Source organism: Neopsephotus bourkii, unplaced genomic scaffold, assembly GCF_033783945.1.
Source record: "Neopsephotus bourkii isolate Nb327-2 ecotype Australia unplaced genomic scaffold, CSIRO-AGI_Nbou_v1 NB_1373, whole genome shotgun sequence".
NCBI lineage: Eukaryota > Metazoa > Chordata > Aves > Psittaciformes > Psittacidae > Neopsephotus > Neopsephotus bourkii.
This window is the reverse complement of record NW_026901852.1, coordinates 2,357,310-2,382,427: the sequence shown is the minus strand read 5'-3', so window position 1 is coordinate 2,382,427 and position 25,118 is coordinate 2,357,310. Positions and strand designations below refer to the sequence as shown.

At 44.6% G+C, this 25,118-nt stretch overlaps 2 protein-coding genes across 3 annotated transcripts; one reads left to right on the top strand and one right to left on the bottom strand.

Annotated features, from left to right (window-relative positions):
* Nucleotides 1–624: 624 nt before the first annotated feature.
* SNX5 (sorting nexin 5) lies at nucleotides 625–18,336 on the bottom strand. 2 transcript variants are annotated; one of them, XM_061367135.1, is made up of 13 exons: nucleotides 18,196–18,336; nucleotides 8,760–8,864; nucleotides 8,114–8,224; nucleotides 7,394–7,515; nucleotides 6,940–7,063; nucleotides 6,238–6,333; nucleotides 4,909–5,014; nucleotides 4,753–4,828; nucleotides 3,911–3,950; nucleotides 3,733–3,819; nucleotides 2,902–3,061; nucleotides 2,196–2,281; nucleotides 625–1,176 (listed from the first exon to the last, which is right to left on the bottom strand). In XM_061367135.1, the coding sequence occupies exons 1-13, from the start codon at nucleotides 18,226–18,228 to the stop codon at nucleotides 1,129–1,131; spliced, it is 1,194 nt and encodes a 397-aa protein (XP_061223119.1). In that variant the 5' UTR covers nucleotides 18,229–18,336; the 3' UTR covers nucleotides 625–1,128. The 2 variants fall into 2 exon arrangements, with proteins under 2 accessions (XP_061223119.1, XP_061223120.1); XM_061367136.1 differs by lacking the exon at nucleotides 18,196–18,336 and having other exon boundaries at nucleotides 8,114–8,247; nucleotides 8,760–8,870.
* Nucleotides 18,337–18,557: 221 nt separating this feature from the next.
* On the top strand, nucleotides 18,558–24,223 carry MGME1 (mitochondrial genome maintenance exonuclease 1). Its single transcript, XM_061367094.1, has 5 exons — nucleotides 18,558–18,701; nucleotides 20,479–21,085; nucleotides 21,981–22,203; nucleotides 22,659–22,791; nucleotides 23,997–24,223. Exons 2-5 carry the CDS (start codon nucleotides 20,539–20,541, stop codon nucleotides 24,195–24,197), a joined length of 1,104 nt encoding a protein of 367 aa, XP_061223078.1. The 5' UTR covers nucleotides 18,558–18,701; nucleotides 20,479–20,538; the 3' UTR covers nucleotides 24,198–24,223.
* The last annotated feature ends 895 nt before the right edge of the window (nucleotides 24,224–25,118 follow it).

Sequence of the window (25,118 nt, the reverse complement as noted above, 5' to 3'; positions counted from 1 at the left end):
GAGCTGCCCATTCTCAAAGCTGCTCTGCTTGAAGCTGCTTCAGGCAGTCTGCTCAGAGCATAGCCACATAGGTTACTTTGAGCACAATTAGAAGTTCTGTCACAAGACATGAAACAAGGCTCAGATATCCGTTCAGAAAGCTGCCTTTAGGTTATGGCTCAGTGACCTGTATCTACATATGTCATATGACAGCCAACCTATAGAAATGACCCCGTTTTACAGGCTGAGTTGCCTCAGCTATGGCAGCGTACACCCAGTTGGCCATACCAAGTTTGAAGATGTTTATCTTACAGAAGATTCCTGAAGTTGTGAACAGCCTCCTGTTGCTTGCAGGAGTGAAAAGACTGACAAAATATCAAGCATTGTAAAGTAATCTGAAGGAGCCCAAGCCATCTGTACGGATCAATGCTTTGGAAAAGTTTGATTACCTTGGTGTGCAGCATGTAGGAAGTAAAAGTTTAAAGACTCAGATATGACCTCAAGTCCCCATATTGAGGCAAACACCTCTAGTGCTCTGAATGAAGAGCTCCAGGTGATGAGTGATTTGTCGCAGTTCTGTGCCTGAAATCTCAGTTTGTCACGTTACATCCCACACAAAGTCTTGCCATACAACAGCTTGTTCTATCAGACATCTTTATTTGCTGTATTGCCCAAGTGTACAAATACTGAATGTAGTTATAGAAATCCAAAATATATTGTAATAGAAATCTGTCTGGGAAGTGGAATGTTAAAGATATTTGCTCTATAAAATTACTACACATAAGTCACTCCCATTTGCAAGTTTTAAATATATCAGGACTATGAAGAGACAGATAACTCTCTGATCCTGCAAAAAAGGGAGTTCTCAGGAAACATTTTCTGCTAGATGAAGTCAGTCAACAGCAAGTTGATTTCTTACATTTGACTCATTTTGAGTTATCAGCCAAGAGGATGTTAGCTACATCCAGACAATTCATACACAATTCTCATTTATACCAAGAAAGTCAATGTATCACTATCAATATATTTAAGTATTAGTCAAACAGAACCTCAGTGACAATATTTAAGCTAATGAAGTCAAGCCAATAAGTTGCCCCTGGCCATTGAGTGCAATTGATGCTTTTTTTCACATTTTCAGAATAAGGCGCTTTAGTTCTTGAACAAGTCAATACAGCTTTGCAGGAGAGAGACATTGTTCTGGAAAGGAAGAGAATTAGTTTCAGATGAGTATGACTGATCATTTAACAACCTGCTTCCCACACCAAAGTAACTTCCAAACCAGTAGGTCCATCCCAGGATTTTCTAGCCTATGTCAATACTAAAGAGCTTAGACTGCAAAGACAAGCATTTAAGCAGTAAAGCACCAAAACCAGATCACAGAGTCTGTGATCTGCCTCTTCCTGCAGGTCTGCAACCATGACTCAGTGTATGGTCAGGAGAGGAGCAAGAGAGTATTAAGGTTTTAATGTGGACCGCACTGAGCACTATTGTTAAGCCTTTATGTCACATTCAAGCTCAGCACTGAAGTAGCTACCTGTGATGAAGTCCAGGACTCCCAGGGAAGAAGAAATTAGAATTCTTCCAAGAGAAGCTGAGGACGCACAGTTAACTCTTCCTGAGCCTTCCTGCTTTGTTTCTACATTAAGTTAACAGACCCTGTCACCAGTGTACACTTTCCTGGATTAAGCTGGCAGTACATGGTGCTGTCTCTGCAGCCTGCTCAGTAAAGCCTGGCAGAGGCTGCTACAAAGCCAGTGTCCCCTTTCACTGACAAGCCAAGTGAGAAAGGCTGACAGCTAAACCACAAGCAGCAGTATGTGTGCTCTCACAGCACTCAGGAACACTCGAAGCAGCAGCTGCCTCTAGATACAGGAAGGGTCAACCCCCACAGATAAGACTGCCTGATGGTAAATGAGGTGAGCTGTTACATACTACCTGCAAATTGAGATTTCTCACTTGCAGTGCAGTAGGCTGGTCTTGTAGGAGTCACAGGCTGAAAACAACTTCTGCACGTGACAGACAAGACAAGACTGTCTTTGTATGTGCTGTACCTACAGCTTTTCACTTCCATTCCTTCCCCTCTTCAGCTCTCAGCTGAAGAGCGACACTGTTCTATTTTACATTCCCTAGCTTTAAAGGGAACCCAGCAAATTCTCCAAGTCACATCATACTCACTGCTCTAAAGCTATGCCTGTTAAATTCCGAAGAGAACACACCTTTGCATGTTTTATTTCCAGTTCTGCCATTTCAATTAGGTTTTTGCGGAATGCTGCTATTCTCTTCTGTTTGAAGCTCATCAGCTCTGTAGAGAAGAAAGAACAAAGACAAAACAGACAAAGTCTGACTGAACTTTCAGTAATGCCTCTGATGTTTCCCGAGTTCTGTTGTACAGTTCTAGTTACAGTATTCGACCACAAAGAGGTTCAAGAGGTAGCCTTTCTGTTTGTAGCCAGGGATGCATTCATCACACAACACTGGTGAGGAAACAGCTGGTCTAAGACAGAGGTTTTGTAGGAAGACAATCAGAACAAAACATAAGCAAACCACACATTACATGCTCTCACTGTGCATTTAACCAAGAACATTAAAGGAGTAGCATGTGTACCATGAAAGCATGTTTCCTCTTTTATACTGTCCAAAAGTATCTAAGAACCAGTGTCTGAAACTCTCTATAAGACTCAGCTGTACTGGGACAGAGTAAAAGCCTGTTTGCACAGTTCTAACTGAGACAATCAGAAGCCTAAGTAGTCACCTTCAGGTGGAGATGGAAAACAACACTTCAGTCAATTCTTAAAAGCATTGAGCTACATTAGTTTTACAGGCATCTATATTGCCCTTAGACTACTTGCTTCAGAAGCCTTCAGTACTTAAAAGTCAGGTGGAGACTTGCACTGCATTAAGATCCCCGTTCAGCACAAATACCTTGTTTTGCAGATTCTGAAATCTTTTCAAACTTCTGACAACAGTCCTGTTGATGTGCCTCGGCAAGCATGACGTCCTTGCTCTTTAGTCTCGCTTTATCTAGAGCTTTGTTCGAGTTTTCATAGTCGACAAGAGCCCTTGTACGTCTGTACAGAAGATCCTGAAAGCAGACAGTAATAATGCATCAAAGCCTTTAGAGAACTACTTCCCAAACTGAGGTTCAACTATCTTAGCAGCAGGTTTCACTTCTTTCAGCACCAGATTCTCCTTCTTCCAACACGATATTATAATCTGTTATGCTCCTAGCATGGCAACAGAAGCCTTTCACAAGTGCAGCGCCAAGTTTTCAGTACAGCCACTTATGCCTGAGCAAGAAAGAAGCTTGATGGCTACTGCAGGCCTCACTTCTTCCCTTGAAGTGTCTTTATCCTATAAGGTGGATCTTTCCACTAAGAAGGAATGGCACTTTCTAAACTCCCTCAGTCTACTTCTATTAAGGGATGTGTCCCTATCATTAAATTTGGTAAAGACCTAACAGATGGACTATACTAACCTAGACATGAGAGGCAGTACAGATCTCTGCACTAATTTCTTTCTAATCTAGAAAAACTCTTTGGAGATCTTACAGCTTTTCTATAAGTGGGCTGGACTGCAGCTAGCCAATATATAGTTACTATATTCTGCTGTGGTTTAGAAATGCCAGGTTCCTTAGGCAAAAGAAGGGTCCAGCTTCCTTTAAGGTGGACTTCCTGTCTTCTTAAAGCACAAAGAGCACAAGTGAGTCAGGATGCCCATAATAAAACTAAGCTTCAAAGAGAAAACTGTTCTCACCTTAGCAGCTTCTATATTGAGCATGTAGTATCTCAACAGTTCAGAGAGTTTCAGGTCTTCATCAGATGAAACTCTACTCTCTACCTTCTGCAGAAAAGATCAAATAGTTGGTATGTAACAGGAAACAGCAACATCCACATTGAGAGATTCTTTTCTCCCCCTCCAAAGCTTCTCTTACCCTGAGTTTCTCAAAAAGCTCAGCAACTTTCAACAAGTACCTACAAGGAAAAACAGCATAAGTAAGTTGTAGATACTTCTTAGTCTGGTAAGTAACAGGATATACAGACCCCATCAAGGTCTTGACCAGAACTCAGGTCTAGGCAAAGACCTGGACAAAAGGTTCAGTGGAAGAGGTGCTGGATTCCAGCTTAACAGACAACTACAGCTAAGCAGCTAAACACCATTTAAAGTAAACACTGACTTCTAGAGCATGAAGGTCTTGTGAAGAATTTCCCTGCTACTACCCTCCAAGATGGATGAACTGTCTTGATTACTCAGCTATACACTCTGTTTTAACCAGGTATATTCTGTTTTCACCAGGCTATCTATTTACCAGCCTTGGTAAATAGATAGCAAAGTTTAGCAAGGTGGAATAATTCACCTTAGAGAAGCCGACAATGTTTCCATAACTTGAAAAGTGCCCTATTATTCTGGAACTTCAAAAGTCCAGAAGATAATACAGGCCTAGTGTAAGCTGTGGTTGTATTTAACAGCACATTAGAACAGATGCACAACCCCTTCCTCTCATATTCTCTGGGAGTTTGTGACCTGAAAAAAATATCAAGGAGACTTCTGTTTAAAAGAAGCTTTGGTGACCAGAACAATTCAGCTCTAGGGCACTACTGGCAAGAGATCAGCTAGTTAAGAATCACCAGGAGCAGCAGAGAAAAGAAAGTTTCAATCCACTTGCTTGCAATTCAAGAAACTCAAACCAGCTATGACTCAATCCCCTGGATTCTGCAGAAGCAACTTGATATTCCCAGACTCAAGGTATGTTTATGGACAGTTAGAATTGCTTACTTTTTGATAACTGTAGGCTCTTCTAGTGCCAGGCTGTTCAAGCAAGCTGAAGTATAAATATAGTCATCTGCAACATCTGCAAGAACAAAGGCAAGGCTTTCAGGCTGAAATCAGCAAGACTGTAAGACCTTTAGGAAGGTCTTTGAAAATACTCACTTTTATGAGATCTTGTCATCTTATCTGCTTTTGCACATGCATCTTTGATTCTGTTGTAGTAGTTCACAAGAAAAGTCTTCTCTTGTTCAAAAAAGTCTTCTACTTCCTGAAAGAGAGAATGACCTGTTATGTCAGTTATATTACTGCAGAATACAAGCACATCCCTATTTTGGAAGGAGCCAAGAGCTATAACCACAACCACCTGAGCATCTCAAGGGAGACCATATAAACAGTCTCCCACTGCCTAAAGGGACAGACAAGAAAGCTGGAGAAGGGCTTTTGACAAAGGCCTGTAGGGACAAGACAAAGAGGAATTCCTTTAAACTAACAGAGGGGAGATTGAGATGAGACATTGGGAAGAAATTCTTCCCTGTGAGGGTGCTGAGGCCCTGGCACAGGGTGTCCAGAGAAGCTGTGGCTGCCCCATCCCTGGCAGTGTTCAAGGCCAGGCTGGACAGGGCTTGGAGCAACCTGCTCTAGTGGAAGGTGTCCCTGTGCATGTCAGGGCCTTGGACTGGATGAGCTTTAAGGTCCCTTCCAAACCAAAACAGTCTGGGATTCATTATGCCCATCAAACTCTACTGAAGAGTAGAGTTCAAGACAAGATCCTGACCCAAGGGTTTGACAAACCAAGCTGTCCAGCAAGTTTCTTTACCACGGTGAAGATGGACTTAACACTCAACTATTCAACACTGCAGGTTGTTTGAAGCAACCAGTAAGCTGGTATCAGACAGCCCTCAGGGCTACCAACTGTTGGAATTTCCCAGGCCTGCTACAACACAGTAGCTAAGCAGCTTACAAGCTTGCTTCATATCCACACCAAACATTATACGTACTGTAATGTTTCCTGACATCCTGATTAGAAAAGCAAGTGTATTAGAAAGAGCTACTGTGGCAGCACCATAGAAAAGCTGAAGCTGGACTAGTTGCAGGAGTCTTTGGTAGTTGATCTTGTCTAGTGCAAGCACAAACCTGTTAAATCATGTCTGTTCAGAGCTCCAAAGCAGACAAAAGCCACAAGCACATTTGCTGAAGGTGTAGTTCCTTCCTTTTCACCAGTATCAGGTGTCAAGGCAACCTTTCTGCACCCACCAGAAACTTTTAAATATGCACTTCAATTTTTAACAGCCTATATCTTTACTGTCTTATTTCTACAAGAGACAAAATTAATCCATGCTACTCCACCCAACATGGGCCAGCAGTAACAAGGAAGGTTAGCATTAATAGCTGAGACTTACATACCTCAATCCTAAAGCAGACAGAACTAACCTCCCTAGAGCAGGAAGCAAAAATCAATGAGGGTATGCAAGAGGTACAGCAACTACCTACCTTGACTCCAGAGAAGAGGACTTCATCAGCACTCTTTACCATGCTTTTCAAAAAGCCACCAAACATCTCTTTTGTGTTTTTCCTCCGAACACTCAGCTGCAACAGAGACCAAAAAAGCTTTAAGAAGTTATCCCAAGGGGAAAAAAGTGAGGATTTTGACATTTGCAATGAAGTAACATCATTTACATCTAGCATATGACAGAGCAAGATGATTTCCAAGCTCTCCAGATCACTTGTATAAGATGCATGAAGAAATGGCTTGACTAGAAGTTGTTCAACTATTGTGTGTCACAGATTTTTTTCCCATTCTCAGAAACAGCTCAGTTTTTCCTTACATATCTTGGATCAGCATCTACCATTCATCACTGGGTGTGACAAAACAGATGCAGCACTAACTTTAATAGACCTACACTACTCCATGCAACACACAGAACAGCTACACCTGAACCATACTTGTTCCTAAGATAAAGACATACAAAGCTGACTTCCTAACCAACTTCACTAGAATTAAGAAACAAATATCAGATTTATAGCAGAAAGAGGTCTAAAGGTCAGGCTTTTCACCCTTTCATCTCACAGAAGTACTGGCAATATCTCGCTCGCTGATGCTGCACATAGACTTACATAACATTCTGACCGTGCCAGAAAAAGGGACACCTCTAACATTGTGCCTCATTCAGAAAGGAGAAAAGAGTGCCTTACATCCTGGTCATACTCCAGGAAAACATGAAAATTGCGATCTTTGCTGAGCACAGGATGAGAAGAAATCCGCTGAAGAAAGATCTCATGCGATGATACAGTCTTCTTGAAGACAGCAAGGTATTCACTGAAAGGAAAGAACAGACTGAGATCTTCTCTTGTACTGCCTTCTTCAATACACAAAGAATTGCTTTAAGATTATCCAGTGAAAATATTCAACAGCAGTCCTCTGAAATAGCTAGTGGTGATAGAGAAGCTATTTTCAATCCCTTTAGCTAGGAAGTTATCCAGTTTGAAAATAAACTGGCAACTCCCAGCTCTAAGATTTTAAAGACTATGCAGCATCAGACACCCTTCAAAACAGTCACACTCAAAATCAGTTATCACCAACTAAGTTGGCCTCCCAGGAGGATTCTCAAAGTGCAGCTGCTTTTGACAGCAGTCTCATTCTACTTACGCTTCTAGCTCTTGCTTCATTTTGGCAAACTCTTCTTTTGTCATGGACACTTCTCCTTCCCCCAGCTTCTGCATCTTCTCTCTGGGACCATCAAAGTCAGGCTTCGAAGGTGCTGGAGGTATCTAGCCAAGGAACTGGTTAGTGATAGATGCTAGCAAATAAAGCTTTCCAAAGTTACTTCTAGCCTTCCCTGGAAGGAGGCCCTTCTGCCTGGTCATCACAAGCCAGGGAGGCTTCACACACAGGAATTCTAAGGCCATTTTGATGTCTGGGTCCCTGTTTGCTCTTCCCAGCTCTGTGCTACCCCCTGCCCCAGGAAGGAAACCAACCAAGAAGAATAGTGTCTATATCCACCCTATAGTCAGCCATCTTCTGTGGCCCTCAGGGCCTCTTAAAAGAAATCACAATAGGAAAGAAAGACTATATTAAGTAGGAGTATTTCACTGTTACCTTCCAGCACCACCAGAGAGTCAAAGACTCCCAGAGCATCAAGGTTTTTTTGCTGCTCCAAGCTATAACAACAGCCATAAGTTCATAAGTTAACATAAGAGCCATACCACTCAAGCTGTTTGGGAATTAAGGCAAGAGGAAGCATAGGGAACACCCAAGTTTTTTAAATGCTAGTAATATTAGTAAAGTAAGCTTCATGCCCTTACTAATATGCATTTTAAAATCACTACAGTCTTTTGCTTGGAATGAAGTTTTTTAGGAAGTACTTACAATGAGTCCTGCATACTCCTCAGTTTCAGTGAGCGTATCGTGCAGCCACACAAAGTCTTCATGCTGCCTTGTAACTGAAAACTCAGGGTTTTGAAAAGCTGGCAGTGTAGTCTGGAAAAGAAGATATAGAAGCCCTACTGTTTTGTAAATTAGTAGCTTTTAGAAACAGTTCAGTCCCTTTCCAAAGGAAGCTATTTTGCCTAGTAAGAGCCTCGCCTACTCCCTTTTAGCTGAGCTGGCACTCACTTCAGAGCCATACTCCCAAGGAGACTATTTAAAGAAAAGGCACTGTTGTGAAACAGCATTAATGCAGTTTATTCTATGAAGTTTCACAGTAACTGGTTTCTCCACCCCTACTCCCCAGTTTCCTGGTGTCAAGCTAGGATTCCTCAGAAAAGCCAATCTAGTGTACCAGCTACCTTGTCTCTATTTAGGGAGTGTTCAAGTCTCAGGAAATCTGAAGTTTCTGCATATATATATATATATATATATATATATACAGCCTCAGGCCACCTTTAAGTGGAAAAATCTCCATCTAATTAGATTTCTTTCTTTGCCAAGTCCATCTTTACAGGTATGCATATTACAAACACAAACATTACTTGCATAACATTTATAAAGGCTTCTTTCTACCCCATGATCTTACCTTAGTATGCACAGTAAACTTCACCCTGTCTTTTTCACTTAGGGCATCAGGTATATCAATTTGGAGAGAAGGATCAACATTCAGGTCTACCGATACAGACCTCAGCTGCAAGAGAATTCACAGTATAAGCCTCAGTTCAAATATCAAGTAGGTTTAGTGAAGCTTAGACTGGCCATCAGCTATCAACAAGAACCACACTGCGCTAAACTGCTGCCTTCAGGATGAGCACATATGAACAAGCACAACAGACTTGACACTACCTGCACATCACTGTGGCAAGCCTTCCCAACACAGGAAAAGAACAAGGCTTATTAGCTTAAAGCCTGAAGAACCAATAGAACCAGTTGGTAGAATTCACACAAGTATTTGGAAATACCTGCCTTGAAAGAAAAGAAGCCTCTTCCTTCAAGTACTCCTCCAGCTTGTTTACTTGGAACACATCAAGCCAGAGCCTATTATGCCATTTAGCAACAACCAAAATAGTTCTCTCTTCATTACTCTGTGCCTCCACAATATGTGGCAGCACAGCTCCCAAGAGCCTAGTCTTGTGATCTGTTTCCTCACTCTTAGATCAGAGAGCTGCTTTAATCTAAGGCAAGAAGAATTAAGTGCTTTATCACAAGTAGCAAGCCCTAGGCAAGAGCCTGATGCTTCCCCACCAGGCCCAGATTGATCACTACTGCCATTCCTACCTCCCAAAACTATTGCACATATTCCACTTGCTGTGCTGACAGCTGCAGAGACTACACCACCTCTGATCTTGGAGAAAAGTGGGGCACAAAACACCTTTAGACTCCCATAAAGTCTAAGAGCCAACTGATTGGCAGAAACAGGGTCAAAACCCAAGAACACTACAGCAGTAGAACTATTTGATCTTATTTTCAGGATACCTGGCATCATATTATTCATTGTGGCTTCAATTTCCTGAATGACCTCAGAAACAAGCAAAAAAAAAGTTTAGGCATATCCAGCATCACTTTAGAGGAATGCATACATCCAATTCTTACATCAAGCAGGATCATGTGTTTAGATACCAAGAAATAGACTTCCACAAGCTATTAAACACTAGTGATCACAAGCTTCAGTCATCTGTAGTCCAGAAGCATGGAGGAACCTCAGCCTAGCACAGGAACCACCGTAACGTGAAACACCAGTCTCCAAAGAGGCCCTCCCTTCAGTGCTGCAGCACTTACTCTCTGCAGAAGGCAGAAGCAGCCAGAGATCAAGGTCACAACACAGGAAGTTTGCTGAAGAGCGACCATCACAGCCAGGCTGAATCCCAACATTATCCTTTAGAGATAATTCTGAATGCCTTCCCAGGAAATCAAGCAGGAGACTGGTATCATTTCACCACCCTGCAGCATACAAATAAATACACAGAACCCACCAGCCAGGAGCTTGCCCTAGCCTCCCACTAAGCACAAGTTTCAGCATCAAAGCTCACAAGCAAGCAGTGCCAGACAGCATCTGAGCAAGGCTGTCATGTCACAGATAGCTTGAATGCTGCCTTCAGTTCTTATGCAGCTTTCCAGAAGCTTTTGAGGGGTTGCCTTTTATACAGTGAAGCTTTGCATCCAAAAGCTTCAGAAGCTCCTTCTCCTTAGTCTGGTCCTAGTCTGTTGATGTAAATATCTCGAGGGCTGTCCTTTCTGGGTTTGTTTTGTTTGTTGGGGTTTTTTTTTTAGGTTTGTTTTTTTCTTCCCTGTTTCTGTCTTTTAACTGAATAGCTTTATAATGATGTCGGTGTGCTGATTGATGGCCACTGGAGATGAGCAGCTTGCGGCCAGGCAGCCAAGAAGGCCAACAGTATCCTCACCTGTATCAGCAATAGTGTGGCCAGCAGGGCCAGGGATGTGATCATTCCCCTGAACTGGGCACTGGTGAGGCTGCATCTCAACTGTGTTCAGTTCTGGGCCCCTCATGGCAAGAGAGACATTGAGGTGCTGGAGTGGGTCCAGAGAAGGGCAATGGAGCTGGTGCAGGGCCTGGAGCACAAGTGTGATGGAGAATGACTGAGGAACCTGAGGGGGGTTTAGTCCAGAAAACAGAAGGCTCAGGGGGGACCTTACTTCTCTCTACAACTGCCTGAAAGGAGGATGGAGCCAGGAGGGGGCTGGGCTCTGCTCCCAAGGAACAAATGGTAGGACAATAGGAAACAGCCTCAAACTGCACCACAGGAGGTTTAGACTGGATATTGGGAACAATTTCTTCCCCAAAAGGATGGTCAGGCATTGCAACAGGCTGCCCAGGGCAGTGTAAACAATGGAAGTGTTTACAAACCGTGTAGACAAGCCCCTTCATGACATGGCTTGGTGGCAGCCTTGGCAGTGCTGGGGGAATGGCTGGACCTGATGATCTTGGAGGTCTTTTCCAACCTAACTGATACTGCAATTCTGTGTGTGTGCTGCAGCCCAGATCTGGTGGGAAACCAGTCTCTGGCTGCCTGCATTTGCCTCCAGCCTGCCTATCCCTGCCTAGACTCCCACTACCACTGATGGTTACTGCTATCATCTATAATCAGGGTCTCGCACCTAAACAAGGGATAGCCCAGTCAATGTAGCCTTATCCTTCAAGCCATGCTAAAGGCTTCCATCTCCCACTTCAGCTGGTAGTTGAAGCTTGCGATTCTACAGCTATGGAAAGACCAAGCACACTGAGCTTCCTATTCTGGCTTCTATAGGACAGAAGACTTCTATCCCATTCTGGGTATTGCTTTGGCAACAAGCAAGAATGTTGAGCTTACACAGCATACCCTGGAACACAGTTCCTAGCAGTCCCAGCACTGCTCACATCCAAATGGACACAGTGGGACTCCAAACACTTCAAGGACTCCAGTGGCAGTCAATTCTCTCCAGTAACCCCATAGGGCAGATTATCATTTTATCCTACAGGCATGCAAATTCTGATACTTACTAGGAAGGTATAGACCAAACAGCCCAAATGTGCATGGTTCAGAGGTCACTCACACTGGTTTAGGCAGCAGCTGCCCCATTCAAGCACTAGAGGAAGGACAGATAGAAGGCCACCATTCAGGCATTAGTCTCACTGCAAGTACAGCTCTGTGTTGCCAGCTAAACAAAAGGCAAGTTGGTCAGTGTTTCCCAGCCAGATAACACTAGCAGCCAAAGCAGTGACAACGATGCAGACCCATGTGTTGCATCCTGCTTACTTATCTTTACTGTCCAAACAGGCTCAGCAGTGCTAACAATATGAACTGCTGAGTCTAGAAAGTATGATAAGCCAAAGGAAACTGCTTCCTCTCAGTTAAACTAAGGAAAGGATTACACCAATCAGCCAGTTCAGAATTTGTGAGCTTTCTTATTAAGTCTTGTGAAGAAGGTAAGCCATGATTAAGTGCTGTCTGCACCCCCTTCCATGCCTAGTAGTTGGCTGCACAGGAGATAGGCAGGTATGGACAAGGATGGTACTACTTAGTCAGATTAAAACAGTTCATGTATCACAGGCATTTCTCCCCACACACTAGGCCTATAAATTGCAGAGGCAATGAGCAAGAACAAATAACCTCCAGCTTCAACAATCCCCAGGGATGCTGCTGTGAGAGAGCTGATTGTCCCAGTGTGGCCTCACTCAGAAACAACTGGAAGTCAGCAGCAGTGCTCAGCTGTGCATTCCAGAGCACTACACATAGTGCCCAAAATGTGAGAGCAGCCCAGAAACAGAAGAAGAGTCAAGAGCACCCCTACATTCAGTGGTGGGTTTCAGCCTCTCAAGCCTACATGAAGACACTTGCTTAAAGTAAAGAATCTTGGTCCTCTATTACCCTAAACATCTGCTGTAAGTGTACATGGCCCCCTATTGTTGAAGGTCACTGCAAGCTCAAACATTAAGCATATAACTGTTCGAAGACAGTTATATATGCAGGATTATCACCTCTGCATTTCAGGACTCTGAAGTTCAGTAAAGGACCTGGAGCCATCTGAAAGAGAATCAAAACCACCATTCTGTTCTATCCCTCTGAAGGTCACTGTGGCCTCCTAACTCCAGGCCAGAAACCTTTAGGATTACACAATCATGGCAGCAAGGCTCAGACTACAAAGAGAGCATTCACAGTGTCTGACTATGGGAGGATAGAGCTCTTCCTTTCCCTACAAGAACATGATGGAGCAGCATTTCTCTACCGAATTAGAATCAAGAAGCAGCCCCTACACCCCACCTTGTTACCACAGCTCTGTAAGGCACTAACCCAGCAAACACCTAAAGCAGATGTTCCACACCAGCCCTCAGTCAACACAAGCACCTGCTCCTGTAGCATTAGCAGCTCATCACACAGGACTTCTCATTCCACCATCTCTCTTACACCCATCCTACAAGCACAAATGAAGACCACCTTGCTTATGATCACATGAAGGCTGTGCAGAGCAAAGGAATTAAGCTTTCATCATCAGGCCCCAGGCTTGTTCCTTTACCATAACAGGCATCCAACCCAAGCCCTTCCCGTGAAACCACTCCATCCTAGCTCTCTGGCCTGCCATGTCTGGCAACTCCATCTCTGGAGGCATTTCTCTGATAGGACATCATTGCTTCTTTCATGCACTCCAGGCAGGGGGGCAAGAGAAATGAAGTTTCTCTATCCCAATTACCAGAAACCACCATCACCCCTACACTCTTAAGGGTATATAGTCCAAGCTCAGCAGCTGGCAAGAGATTAGTCCTTACTTGGAGCTCATGTCCAAAAGAAGTAGAGGATGGCAACTGGAACAGCACAGTGGGAAAACAGCAAACTGAAACACTCACTCAAGCTCAGCACAGCTCCCCACTTTCACCTCTTATTTCCCTTTCTCAGAAAAAGCTTAGACACTTCTGTTTTACAGTGACCACAGCAACTGTTATAGCTGCTCTGATGCCTTCTAGCTTCATGCCTCTAGTGACTTCTATTGGGATCCAGCAGGGTTTGTGAGGATTGAAGAAAAACTTCTCCCTGTTCAGTAAAGATACTGTCCACCACACTCTGACCTGAAAATTAAAACAAGACATAAGCAGAGCCCTCCAGAATAACAGACAGTCATCCTATTGATCCTTGTTTCTAGGCACCAGGACTAGAAGACTAAAAATAGGTATTATGGTACCAATTAGGACACTATCACCTTATCAGGAAGCCCAAGAGAAGAGCCAGCAGAGAACATTATTGTGACCAATCCAGACAGTTTTACAGCACTTTTTCCATTGCTTAGAGATATTAAAGGGCTGGATGATTTAAGTACAACCCATCGATTACTATCACCTGCCCTGGCTTTAGCTTGACAGACAAGTTTCTGACCAGCCCCACCCAATGCAAATACACTGTCACATTCACAGGTACCCAGGGGAATGAAATGCCCTCACCACTGAAGCTGCTTCTTTCAAGTGGCCCGAGCTGCTGGCAGTTTTAGCATCAGTTCTGGATGACTCAGTGTTACTTCTGCATTCTAACAAAAGAATCTGCCAGTGCAAGCAACTGTGTACAATATCCAACTGCTAGCAAAATAAGAATACATATTTGTTTAGGTTAATGCTGGGGTTTCCCACATAGCTAGGCTACCAGAAGGAGCAAGGAGCCCTTCCACAAGGGCTTGCATGTCACAGAGCTTTCTGCTTATTGTCAGCTACCTTATAAGAAAACACCTTCCTTCTTACTGATCACCTCCCTGCTGTCGTTCAAACAATAGCCACAAACAAGAGTGTAGTGATTACATCTGCCACTACCCAGAATTCATTACTTTCTACAGAGCAGTCTAATTAAGCCAGTTTAAGTGCTCTCCAGAGAGCACTAAAAGATCATGATCTTTCCTGGCAGTTTTATAGAGCCCTCAGAAGGCCTCGTTTCAACACCCAGGAGTTAACCAGCAAAACATTCAGAGTAACAGGCCAGCAGGTATTAGTGATATTAGTTGCTATAACTATGTTTTAGTCACATTTGATACAAGTGGTCCAAGCTTCCCTTTAATCAAGATACTAAAAATACATCAGAAAGTACACTGCACACACGCAGCAGTGTAGACACCACACAGTAGATATGAAACTTTGATTTTTCAGCCTTTGTAACAGATTTGCTCTTTGCTCTCTACCACGCAGCTGAAGCAGTACATCTAGCCACTGAACCAGTCTTCTCACACTGTTTTCATGCTGCTACTTAGGATACAAAAAATGCTTCCCCAAATTTGTGACTTTGGACCACAGAACTCCAGCAATGCAATGGTTTAATTACTTTTGCTTAAAACAGATAAAGAGGAAGTAACAGCTCAATTTAGTCATTGCAATCGCATTTCTCACCAAGTACAGTGCTTGCCAAGTAAGCAGAAGGCAGCCGCTATTACCACTGGCTGTGCAATAAGCTGGCCTTGATCACTTCACTCTCCTGTCAGAGGGATCTCTGCATCATTGCAGAAACCAAGCGGTCACACACCTTTTTAGAGGGCAGGACATTGAAGGATCCCATATTCAAAGGAAAAATCTCTCTAGCTCATCTTGCTCCACCAAGGAGCACATGGAGACCTCCACTCAACCCACTTCTTCCTCAGCTCGAGGGGTCGAGAAGCAGCTTTTGCAGCACAGGCCAAACCCACCCCACTGCAGCAGTCTGCTGGCAGAGCACAGCCCATGGCTAAGCACTTTTAGCCAACGTGCCACCTGTAACATGATGCATGACCAGCTTAAATTGGAATCAGGCAACAGAAGCAAACCCTGAGCCACAGTCAGCATCTACAAGAGTGTTTTGCTGACCTCCTGCAGCGAGGACAGAACTGGTGATAGAGTGTTTTCAGCAATGCAGCCTCACACCATGCTCTCGTTTCCCATGGATTTCAGATCAGATCATTAGCCCAAAGAGGACACAGGCTGAGAGAGCTGGGCTTGTTCAGCTTGAAGAAGGCTCCATAGGGACCTTAAAGCAGCTTCCAGTGCCTAAAAGGGCCAACAAGAAAGCTGGAGAGGGGTTTTTGACAAGGGCCTGCAGGGACAGGACAAGGAGAAATGGGTTTTAAACTGACAGAGGGAGATTTACAGAGGGGACAGTAGGCAGTTCTTCTCTGTGAGGGTGGTGAGGTGCTGGCACAGTTGCCCAGAGAAGCTGTGGCTGCCCCATGCCTGGAACTGTTCAAGGCCAGGTCAGATGGGCTTGGAGCAACCTGCTCTAGTGGAAGGTGTCCCTGCCTGTGGCAGGGGTTGGAACTGAATGAGCTTTAAGATGACTTCCAACCCAAACCTGTCTGTGATTCTCTATGTCCTTAACAGTACATTATCCAATAGCTTTCTCCTTGCTGGCAGTTCATCTCCCTCCTTGCTTTCAGGCCCAGCAGGATGCACAAGCAGTTTTCTTGCAGAACACAAGCAAGATCTAGTAGGCTCTCATCTTTCCTCTGTTTAGAGAGCATATAGAAGTTGTCTAGCACAGAGAACCACTGTTCAAGAGTAATACGAGCAAGTCCCAGGCTATGGCATAGCATTTTTATCTCTCCCACTGACTGTTGTGAGAAAAAGTGGCTACAATACTCTCAGTATTTCAATCTAGAGCAGTTTAACTGCAGACTGCAGCCTTTAAAAATGCTATCAAGCCACTGACATTAAAAAACACCGAGCTTAGCTTGGCAGTCCCACTACTCGCTTCACTTTCTGAAGTGCCTTTTCCTCTCCATGACAGATTACACCATCTTTCCCCACTGCACTTCCAGTCACCCTTATCCTACTCTTCCTCCCTCTTCCTACATATCCTGAGCTTCTCCTGCTTTGCCACCTCAGGGTCAGTTTTTAGTTTATACTTACCATTGAGTCCTATTCAAGGTTAATACCTAATCAAGTTTCCTTTATAGGCACAGGCTTTATCTACTGGCCACACATCAGTTCCACATGTCTGTTCCTGTTTAGGTAAGGAAACACCAAAGACAGGAGTATTTCTATCCTCCCCCTTGCTGCCTGAATCCCAAGGCAGCCCTACTACCTGACACAAGCTGGTTAATCTTTGGCCATTGAGCATTAGAGCTTAAAGCTACTCAAGCCCTCACTGTAGGAACATTTTCCCCTCCCCCCAATATTCCTGTTAAGTTCAAAATGACACACAAATACTCAAAGTTACTATTTGCTGAAAGACAGTTGATATTTTACCTTCCCCAGCTAGTCCCTGCAGGCCCATAAAGGCTTACACTCATTCTCAGGTGGCAGACAACCCAATACTAAGAGATTCACAAGCAGCGGGAGAAAGTTAAAGCCCTGGCTCATTCATAGCTCAAAACAAGAAACAGGAAAACACTTGCTCAACAAACATTTACCTACTCTGCTGGATCAAGATTGTTTTAAAAGTCATATGCAGGAGAAGTTGTGCATATTTAAGTTGTCCATGTGCAAGGAAGTTACCTAGGAAAGTTAAAAGTAGGTGTACTCCTAGCTCTCAAGTCAGCCAATACACATCTTCCAAAAAGCTAGAGAAAACACAGAATGAAAAGGCTCAAGCTCCCTTAACAGTATAAGGCACATCTCATCTACCCACAAGTGAGTTAAGCTTAGTCACAGTGCAAAGCTACTGCAACAATATGAAAGTCAAATAGGCAGCTCACGGCCTGTTACAGAACTGGCTTATCTTCTATACAATGTGTGTTGGGGGTAGTTATTAAACCAGGCAGCTTCTCCAGCATAAGAAATAACTCCAAGCACTGCCAACATACATGCACATTGATTCACAAAGTTCCCACTTTTGCATTTAATTTGCATTTCCTCTGCAAAGTTGAGTCTTCACATTCGGCAACACCCCCCCGCTCCCTCAAAGACAAGACATAAGCCTCCTTTGCACTTAAAGCTTCAACACTGCTACAAAGGACAAACCAAGTCAGCTACCGATGGGGCAAGCAAAGCAAAGAAGTGGCACAACTGAAGGGCCAGTAACAGCCTGGGTAACACAGGCCACACCACCAGGAAAGCTAAGCACAAGCACGCGAGCTGGCCTGCAAGTTTAAGCACCTCGGCAAAGGCACCTACAGCGTTTCACTGCTAGTGCCCAGCCACAAACCCTGACGAGCAGGTCCAGCTCCTCCATCCCCAACAGGCCCAGGCCCTGCCTGGATCCTGCTCCCACCACCAACACCAAAGGTGCTCCACACTCAGCCTGCCCTGCTTGTGGCAGTCAGAACCCGTCCCTTCTTCCCATTCTGGCTTCTCTTCCTTCCACCCCTCTTTATCTTTCTCGGGGCACCTCTTCCTTCAGGGGCAACACCCCACGCTCACCCTGACCACCTGCTCGCACAGGACCTTGGGTGCAGGGAACAAACAACACAGGGACTAGGAAAATTCACACTTAAAAAGAAATCAACCAGAAACACCCCAAGAAACTGAACCGAAGTAAACCCCTGTCACTGCCGCGGGCAGGACCGGAGCTCCCTCACGCTCCGCGGGCCAACCCAGCCGCACTCCCCCAAACCCGCCTCAGCCGGCCCCGGGCCGCCGCCCTCACCTTGCCCTGCGCGTCCTCCCGGAGCAAATCCATCCCGCCGAGCCACAACCACCGCTCACAAACCTCCCCACTACCGCCGCCGCCTCATATAAGCCCGGGGCGGAGCGGCCACCGCCTCCCGCTGCCGCCGACACACCCCCACCGTCCCGGCGGCCCCCGCGCGGGGCGGCGGCCATATTGGGTGAGGGCAGTGTGCTGCTTGCCTTTATCCAAGATGGCGGCACAACGTTAGTTGGATTTTTTTTGTCCTTTTTCCTTACTGTTAAAGATATAGGTTATTCTCATGAACGATTTTCAAAGAACCCTAAAAAAAACAAGGCTAAAGGCACAGACTCCCCCGCTCATCACCGTATTCAGGGACCCCAGAGCCGAGCCCCCGCGAGCAACGGAGGAACTACAAATACCAGCAAGCCGCGGTGTGCGCATGTGCAGTGAGGGTGCTGGCGGTGGCCAGACTGCGCCCGCGCACCGGAGGCCGCGGCGGTGGCGGGAAGTGCGTCCGTGAGGTAACACTCGTGGCCGGTTTTTCTCCCCGGGGCTGCTGTTCGTGACAGGCTTGCGGCCGGGGCCGCCTCGGTAAGAACCTGCAGTGCGGGGAGGGGGAGAAGGCGAAGGCGGGCTGGGGCTGTCCGGCTGTGGTGGGGAGGTGAAGGGGCGCGTTCTCAGCGGCGGTCTCCATCTGGCCCTGGTGAGCGGAGGGCATGCAGCTGCCTGCCCCGGCTGCTGGGCCTGCAGCTACCTCTGCCTGTGGTCGATCCTTGCGTCTCAACCGTCAAGCGTGTTCCCTCCGTGTCCCCGGTTTGAAACCGAGCGGGTCTCATGGCCGGACTCTCCAGGGCTGGGTGGGCATGGCCGCTGAGGGGGGCAGGCCGGCCGCGGGGGCAGCCCAACCAGGGCATCTTATTCCTGAGTGGATTTAAATGAGAGATTAGGACGAAACTTCCCTGTGAGAGTAATGAGGGCCTGGCACAGGGTGCCCAGAGAAGCTGTGGCTGCCCCATCCCTGGCAGTGTTCAAGGCCAGGTTGGACACGGGCTTGGAGCAACCTGCTCTAGTGGAAGGTGTCCCTGCCCATGGCAGGGGGTTGGAACTGGATGAGCTTTAAGGGCCCTTCCAACCCAAACCAGTCTGGGATTCTATGCCTGCACCCACACGTTGGTGTCACTGCAGTTCTGCTTGAGCACAGGATTTGTCCATGCAGGATGACTCCTCCTACTATGTTTTTGTTGTCTGTGGTGCCTATGGCTTAGGCAGTGTGTGAAAAGTTGGTTAAGAAGTGTGGGAAAAACAATGAATAACATTTAAGTGTTGTCAGGAGCAAAATTCCAATGATAGTTGGCAGTGTGCATTGCCTGCATTATTTTTTTTTTTGTAGTGGGTGGAATGGAACTTTATCAGGGTAAGCAGATAACTTCAAGTAGGAGAATAGGGCCTCAATTCTGCAAGTGTTCAGTGTTGATTTAAATGCCACTATTGAAGCGTTCACAACTGCATAAACTTTCATAGGACTTAGCACAGCAGTTCCAAAGCAGTGTTGAAAGCTATTCTGGGAACAATATTTATGGTACACTGGTTTTGCTTTTCAGCTTTTAAGTGTCCTGGCACACAGCCACATTTGAAACTGAGTTTAGGAAAATACTTTTCTATTTTGCTCTGATTTAGTGGAATCTGAATATACTTGCAGTCCATCCGGTTTCTTTGGCTTTCCTAGTCTCACATCTCCTGATTTCAAAAGGCACATACTGCTGCTGTCTGCTTTCTTCTAGGGATACTAAAGTAAGAACATTGTTTTGTTCTCCCAAATGTACTTTGTTGCCACAATCCCCTTAAGCTGGTCATCCACTATAGGCTTACATGATCTTAATACTTCACAACAATGAATTTGCTTCGTTCTCTCTGCATAGCCTTTTTATTCTATTACCCTCACCCTCCTCTGGGGGATTGTTTGTTGCAGATCAGCTTTTGGTGTCCACTTTCATGACATTTCTGATACTGTTGCTGTAAGAGCATCCTCTGTTGCAGCTTTTGCTGCTTGAAACATCTTTATACATTTGCTCTCCTTCAGGTTCTGTGGAACAGCACCAGTTCTTCTCAGGATCATTTCCTCTTTTCATTGCTTATTTGTTCTTTCTCTTACTTTATTACTCGCCTAAAGGAGTTTTGGTGGCATAAAGTGTATGAAGACACTTTATGACCACAGCAATTCTCTGTTTGGCAATGGGCAAAAATAGGTTGGTGGCAGAGTTTTATGACTCTGGAAATCACATATTTCTTTTTCTACAGGGTGGAAATACAGTAATCTACCGACTGTTCCTAACAGAAGAAAGAAAATTCCTACTCACAATGCTTCCTGTCAGAATGAAATTCCTACAGCTACTGTGCATGAAACCAGGGAAACTAGAAACACTCTTTCAAATACCTTTTTGCCAAAAGCAATTCCCATTTATGTGTCTGGCTACCTCCACATGTCTTCATAGTAAAAATAAAAAAGTGAACAGCTATGAACTAGTTGACCAGGACAAATACAATAATTTGGTCTCCTCTGTGATCTCTTACAAAACCAGTGCCCAAACACCGGAGACAATACTTGAAGAAGACAGTTTTTTATATGGGCCACCAAAACAACACAAACGTCTGGTTAAAGCTGAAACAAAAGCTCCAAGGAATTGGATTCCTTTAATAAACCGGAACAAGAAGATTCCCCTTCTCAACAGTGATTCAAACTTCCCCGTGAAAATCCCTTTACGAGAGAAAAACAAGACAAAAATGCCCAGTGTTACCCATATTCTTCAACAGACTATTTCTCCACAGCAAGCCTTATATCTAGAAAGATGGAAGCAGAAAATGATACTGGAACTTGGAAAAGATGGTTTTACAGAGTATACTAAAAGTAAGTCTAACCACAGCGTGATTGCAAAGCGGAAGCAATGTCTGGACAGCTGGCTGGGATGTGCTAGCGTAGCTGCAGTGTCTGTCCCTACAGATCAAGCATTTTGGAAATTCAGGCCTTGGAGCAACCTGCTCTAGTGGAAGGTGTCCCTGCCTGTGGTTGGGGATTGGAACTGGGTGAGCTTTAATGTCCCTTCCAACCCAAACCAGCCTGTGAGTCTATGATTCATTTCATAAGACCTACAAAGGTAACTTCCTCCAAGCTGTAGGATTGATGGGCATCTGGGAAGACCTGGGGGATAGAAGGTAGCCTCTTGCAGCAAGGTTGACAAACACTTGAGTGCTCCTCACATAAATTCTTATGCTTTTTAGAACTGAGTATCCTGTGTTTGTGCTTCTTGAGTTAAGCACTTCAGTGAATAATGTGGCATAACAAACCTTACATAACTATTTAAAATTTGTCTTTCTTGGAATCATTTCTGAGATAAGCCTTTACTTCTAGGACTCTGTCCGCCCATTTCAGGAGGAGATTTAATTAATTCCATTCAAATGAACCAATGCAGCAGAAGAAGCAAAAGCAGCCTAGAATAATACTTTTAATTCACAGACATTCACAAATGCCTTTAAATTAACAATACATTTAAAGTCATACTTTTGTTTCTGTGTAATTAGAGACCAGAAAAAAGTAAAGTAAGCATTAATATAAGAGATACTGATTTCACTGTTGACATTTCATTTGTTTTTCTGTCTTATTCCCTCTCCTCCCCATATCCTCAAACTTTCAGTCCATAAACTAGGACTAGTTGATGACCTATGTTGTGTAATATCTAGAATACAAGTCCCTCAGGTGTTATGAGTAGTATGTAAAATGTGGGTTTTTTTCACATTTTTCTTAGATCTTTTCCTCCAAGGACATCTCTTTCATGCCGCTTTGGAATCTATATTCCTGTCTGAAGAGATGGTAACTAAGGAGCGGAGAGAAGATGTCACTGTTTCTGGCTACTTGTCGAGTGTGGAACATGTCTTGAAAGATATCAGCGAAGTGAGAGCTCTGGAAAGTGCAGTTCAGCATGAGACTCTTCAGTATCTGGGCCTAGTAGACTGCGTGGCTAAGTATCGGTGAGGGACTGGTTCTCTAAGAAACCTGGTCATGCCAGTGTGGTGTTGGTGCTTCGTGGCACGGGGGAGGCTGTGTCCCAGGCTGGAGCTGGTGTGTCTGGGGAGGGGGAAGCTGGACCAGATCTCTAAGAGAATAGTAATAGATGAACTCCCCTGGATGAACCTGGTGTTAGAAGTGCTGTTGTGAAGAATTCCTTTAGTGGAACAGAGTATGAGTGGGGCAGGGTTAAGGGATCCTCAGCAGCTGGCAGAACTGCAGTGGATATTAGTTAAGTACTCATTTTGGAGATCTAAACTACCAAAGTGTGAAAGAGACTTGTTTAGGCATAATCATGAGCAGCATGCCATCGGTGAAGCAGGCTGAGAGCGATACAACTTTGCTGTCTCATCCCTTATTTCTCACTTATGACTAAACTTAAGTTTAAAACATTGTCCTATCTTGTTCTCTTATGCAGAGGCCAGTTGTGTGTGATTGACTGGAAAACTTCAGAGAAACCAAAGCCATCTTTGAAGGATACTTTTGACAACCCTTTACAGGTTGCAGCATATATTGGAGCCATCAATCATGATGCCAATTATGACTTCCAGGTCAGTAGCCCTGCTGCCTGCCAAGACAAGCAGCAGCACCCATGTTGTTTTCATTTCTCCCCACCTACTGCCTTTAGCACTTACTGTCCATCACGGAACTGTTGGTAGGATTTGTGATAAAGTAGCTCAGTCTTAGATCAGGTTTAGCTGCCATACTGTGAAATAACTCCACTGCCCTTGCTAATCCTGCTGCCTTTGCCTGTCAGCAGTCTATATTCGGTGGTTTTTAAGGAGCTGCTCAGTGGGACCAAGGGATGCTCAGGAGGTCAGATGAGCTCACAGTGACTTGACATCTGGGCAACCCCCAGTGCATAGTTCTGTGTGGTTTTTGTTTATGTGAAGAGTAGGAAGGGGAAGAAGTGAAGCAGAAGAGCCTGCAAACAGGGAAATGTAGTGGCAGGGCATTGCTAGCATCATGTGTTGCTGTATCCCACCAGCAAAAGGGGGACTGATTTACTCAAGTGTTTGGAAGCTGTACAGTCGAAGTGTGTTGTCAATCACTTAACCACAGAAGACAGTGGAATAGTGTTTTTAAATACTCCAAATGCAATTCTAGCCAGGCCTGCTTGGCCTGAAGAATTGTTATTTCAATACAAAACACTGAAGGGGGAAACAGCAGAAAAAAGTAGAGTAATTCATAGGCTGTGCAAAGGACTTTTCTAGGATACTGTAGAGGTCAGTCAACACAAGCACATAACAGGCATGATCCTTGCAGAGTGAAATATAGGCAGTAATTCTAGAATTCTGCTATTAGCCTTCTGTCCCCCACCACTTTCTTTTCATCCTGGTGGCTGTTTGGGGTTTGGATTAGATGTTTGTCAAATACGAAGGATGTCAGAACATACCTAAGCAACCATTTCTATTTAGACCGATGCTGGAGAATGGCATCAGTCTGGTTATATGACCCCATGCAAAACCTAGTTAGTCACTGGGAATTCTGTCAGCATCTGCAAGGTTTAAATAGACCTCATCACTCTGAGACGCAGAATTCAAGTCCTCTGGTTAGCACTGAAGTCAGTCAGAGCTTTGGACTCTTGAGTCTTTGGAGCATTTGAACATCAGTCTCCAAGTATTTTACGGTGAATTACTGCTCTTTTTCTGTTCCCTGTTTCTTATTTAAGATGCTTACATGTTAAGATGGGGTTTAGTTTGTAGAATTTCTCATTAAAGTTGGATTTCCAACAGCCTTCTGTTTCTACCTGTAGGTTAGCTGTGGACTCATCGTGGTTGCCTATAAGGACGGCTCCCCTGCGCACCAGCATTTCATGGCTCCTGAGCTGTGCTCCGAGTACTGGAATAAGTGGCTTTTGCGCCTTGAAGAGTACACAGAGAAAAAAGCACCCAAACTAAGCTGTGCAGAGACAAGTGGTTTGAGCACAGAGCCAGAGCAAGAATCCTTTAGTTAAATCTGTGATTTTGTACATACTTTTTGTTGAGTCGGCTAATTTCTTTATATCAGGTTCACCCTCCCCAAAAAGGAAGAAAATTTGGAATGGGGAAGGGGGAATGTGTTTTTGCTTGTGCTGAAGGTGACTGGAGTGGACAAGCCAGGTCAAAGTCAACTTTATTAATCTCTGCTTTTCCCCTCATAGTTTATACAGCCTGAGGTTGATAGGAAAGTTTCTGTTATCAAGTAAAAAAGTTAATCAAGTCATCCTTCTTTTGTCATTTTTGAGACAAAAAAAAAACCCAACTGTTGTGGAACTGAGGCTTTGAAAATGAAGTTAGTGAACTAAAGCAAAATGACATCTGCATTGTCTTGAGCTGAGAGAAATGCAAATGATAAACAAATGAATATAGCAGACTGGGTTTCAGTCAGCTTAGTTCTTGCTCATCTCAAAGGTATCTGTTAACAGGCTTGTTGCTATTTGTGGGTTTTCTTACAGCAACAACTGGAAAAACTGTGCTAGGAATTAGAACCAAAGTTGTAGTAAGCACTTATTTAAAATACTCAGGCAAGTGGTCATTTAACAGAAGTGTTAAAAGGTGTTACAAGGGCAGGTATGACAGGGTAAGTCTCTAAGTTGATGGAGGGTAGATTTTTATTAGAAATTAGGAAGTTCTTCCATGTGAAGGTGGTGAGGCCCTGGCACAGGGTGCCCAGAGAAGCTGTGGCTGCCCCATCCCTGGCAGCGTTCAAAGCCAGGTTGGACACAGGGGCTTGGAGCAACCTGGTCTAGTGGAAGGTGTCCCTGCGCATGGCAGGGGTTGGAAGTGGATGCTATTTAAGGTCTCTTCCATCCCAACCCAGTCTGTGGTTCTGAGTGTCTTATCAGAAGAGGAGCAGAACTGTAACCAATACAGGAAGTGTTCTGAAAGGTTTGCCT